This window comes from Octopus bimaculoides, chromosome 18 (genome assembly GCF_001194135.2).
Source record: "Octopus bimaculoides isolate UCB-OBI-ISO-001 chromosome 18, ASM119413v2, whole genome shotgun sequence".
Classification (NCBI taxonomy): domain Eukaryota; kingdom Metazoa; phylum Mollusca; class Cephalopoda; order Octopoda; family Octopodidae; genus Octopus; species Octopus bimaculoides.
Genome location: NC_068998.1, coordinates 49,162,545 through 49,165,778, shown reverse-complemented (window position 1 = coordinate 49,165,778; position 3,234 = coordinate 49,162,545). Strand labels below are relative to the sequence as shown.

The window sequence follows — 3,234 nt, the reverse complement described above, 5'->3', positions numbered from 1 at the left end:
TGTGTGTGTGTGTGTGTGTGTGTGTGTGTGTGTGTGTGTGTGTGTGTGTGTGTGTGTGTGTGTATACATACTACATACATATTTACATACATACATACATACACTCCGTGTCTCTAAATTTTTCCGCGCTGTAATGACCCGAAACGTATCGTAATATCTCCAAAACAGCATATTAGTATGTAGATATCTTGACTGGTAATGCAAGTAGAGTCTCTTTTTAATAAGAAAACTACGTTTACTTTGAGCTGACACAGGGATATTGCATATTATTTGTTTTGAGATATCTTTAGTGCTACTATCAGTCCATTCCTTATTATTGTAGTCTTACTGGAACGAAATTTTCACCGGCCTTACCAATACATCTCATTAATATGAAAATGATATGGCTTTGGTTATTACAGTAATATTCATACTGGTGTGAAGTAGGTGTGACATAGTGTTATTACAGTTGTAATATAAATATCAATATTAGGTTCATAGTGTGGCGTTATAAGAGTTTTACGTACCTCAGGTCTGCTAGAGTCGTTCTCCTTGCTAGAGTACTGTAAAAAAGAACTTATGTATTGTGAAATTGAAAATTCAATACAAATAATACGTCTATTATCTCTTATTCAATATTCCCAAACTAAGAATGTTATCATTAGACGAAATTGTGTTGCATCATATCCATCTCGGAAGAATAAACACCTGTAATACACTATGTCAGAGATGAAGAAAAAAGAAGTCCATTGTAAAGTATGATGCAGTTTTGTTTCGTTCGCGTATATCATTTCAGTCACATATTTCAGGAAATATTACACTATAATCGGAATGTATATCGGATCATAAGAAGCGGTATTTCAAGCCTGAATATGCGCTGAACATCCCCAACGTGGCAGACGTCATGTGACTGCCAGAAAACATGTATGCATGAAAGAATAACTAAGATATATAATACAACTTGTGGAAATCTTTACGTTATATATAATATAATTTTATAGCAGATATCTCTACCACTAAAACTGGCGAAGCTAACAAGAAAATTGACTAAACAATAGTAGTAGCAACTGAGCCCAGAGTAATAAAAATATCTTACCTCACAGGTTTCGAAATACACGAAATCATAGTATTTTTGACAGGGGAGTATTGTATGAAAACAATAATCAAAATCTTTGTAACGTCTGCGAAAAAATCATAAATTATTGGCAAACAGAAAATGTTGAATTATCCTGACATTTTAGGAAGGTATTTCGTTCTGAGACGTAAGCGATTCCAAGCGAAATTTATGTTTTATATTCCTGGAGTACGAAAAATATATGTAGTAAACAATGGAGGCATATTTAATTGATTACTGTTCAACCAAAGTGAACGAACATAAATATTCCTCAAAAATAGAACAAATATTCAGTATTTTCCACCAAAATCGGAGTTATTAGCTTCATATATATATTCTACTGAAACAAGCACATTGCTTTAAGTTCAGCTATCCAGCTTCTAGAATGGGTAAGTAAAAGAAAAATAAATACTGCTACTTTTTTTTACTTTTATTCAGAAGGGAATATAGGTGACAAAAACGGTGCAAAATTGATGTCTCATCTTCCTTAATGACATCTGGGGTGAGTTGTCTTGATTCTCTATGACATTCAGTCGCTTCAACCACCGTCAATTTCAGGGAGTAACCACTACCGCGCTAAATCGCGGCCTATCGACATGTATGTGGCGTTTGCGTATTGAATATGTATGGTCGATAAATATATATATACAAATATGTGTATATGTGTGCACGTGTGTGTCTGTGTGCCTGTCTGTGTTTGTACATGTATATAGACACACACACATATTTTTCTTAGAAATATTTTCAAGCTCCATGATAATTCAACGAAATGAAACATACGTTTTTACAAAAGTACTTGTTTCGATGTATTCTGTTTTGTTTTGTTCTTTTTTTTATTGTATCTGATATTTGTTATGGATCTTCTAAAAGAACGAAGGTGTACGCTTTAATTTGCCACCTCTATATACGAAGACCGAGGAATCTTTCGAAACAGAGTTTATTTTAACGAGATACCTATTGAAGAGGCACATATACACCGAATGACACACCTAAATCAGATTTTCAGAACTACACCCACAAGGTATCGATGCTAGACGGCTCAAAACAATTTTAGTGATCAACATAGAAAGATTTTCGCCTTTTCCATCTTCCGTCTCTCCCATTAATCAAATTAATATTAATAGAAGCAGTTAGAGGATATTTACCGGCAGAAAACGTTTTCGTTCGTAATTTCACTAAAATCTATCATGGCATATGGACAGTATTTGTTTTGCAAGAAATCACAATCTTGTGCCACTGCTGTACCTAAATATTGATAAAACGACAAAGACAAAGTAGGAAATTAAATCCTTGTTTTTAAATCATGTGGTTGAAAGAAAAATTCGTGAGTTTATTATGCTCAAAATACAATACGGAAACAGAAGAAAACAATGTTGAATAATGTATATTTATACATAATTTGCTTCTGGACTGATATACCTGTTCGTATAACTTTAGGCTCGAGAGATATCAGAATACTTCTACGAATATTGCTGTGTGATGGTTTTGTTTTCCGGTTTGTGAAGTGAAAGTTCTTAGTAGTTTTGAAAAAAAAAACAATCGTTTGAAAAGTACTTTAAAAAGGAAGTTAGATCTATTTTTTATTGACGAATCTATGGTGTCTGACTATATGGTTCGGAAGCAAGCTTCTTAGCTACTCACTCAACCCGGCGCAGACCCCAAAACGTACACTGTGATATGCTAGGGTGTCAATATTCAGTAATACAATACTTCAATCGATACTAACAACCAGAATAACTGAAACCAACCATATTACTATAACACCTAACATATTCGTTCTTACTGGGAATCAACAGGTAAATTCTAAAACATAGAATATGATATATTACGTTTAACAATGAAATTTCAGTATTGAATATTGAATACTTCTTATATGTATAAATATTTGCGATACAATTTGCTACTGGATAGGAAATAAACACAGAAATATTGAACAGTAATTAATCTTATATGTTATCTTAATTTACTTACTACCTCAAATACATAAGATTACACGACATGCACAGAATTGTGTTGTCACAAAATATTTTTCCATAGAATGCTTCAACAAAAGAAATCTCACTAAAACCGATTCTTAAAAATTCGTTTAGTAATAATCGTAACCTTTTTTTTTTCTTTTTTTTTTTTTTTTTTTTTTTTTT

The 3,234-nt window shown here is 32.6% G+C and overlaps 1 protein-coding gene and 1 long non-coding RNA gene across 2 annotated transcripts in view; one reads left to right on the top strand and one right to left on the bottom strand.

Moving 5' to 3' along the window:
- LOC128249876 (uncharacterized) overlaps positions 1-3,234 on the top strand; it is a 38,572-nt gene that overhangs the window by 3,613 nt on the left and 31,725 nt on the right. The window lies entirely within an intron of this gene.
- The window catches only part of LOC128249874 (uncharacterized), a 6,208-nt gene that overhangs the window by 924 nt on the left and 2,050 nt on the right, over positions 1-3,234 (bottom strand). The window contains exons 2-4 of the mRNA XM_052974417.1: positions 2,239-2,338; positions 1,076-1,160; positions 507-542 (exon numbers count right to left, since the gene is read on the bottom strand). Of these exons, the coding sequence (XP_052830377.1) occupies positions 507-542; positions 1,076-1,160; positions 2,239-2,338 (221 nt within the window). The remainder of the gene's footprint in view (positions 1-506; positions 543-1,075; positions 1,161-2,238; positions 2,339-3,234) is intronic.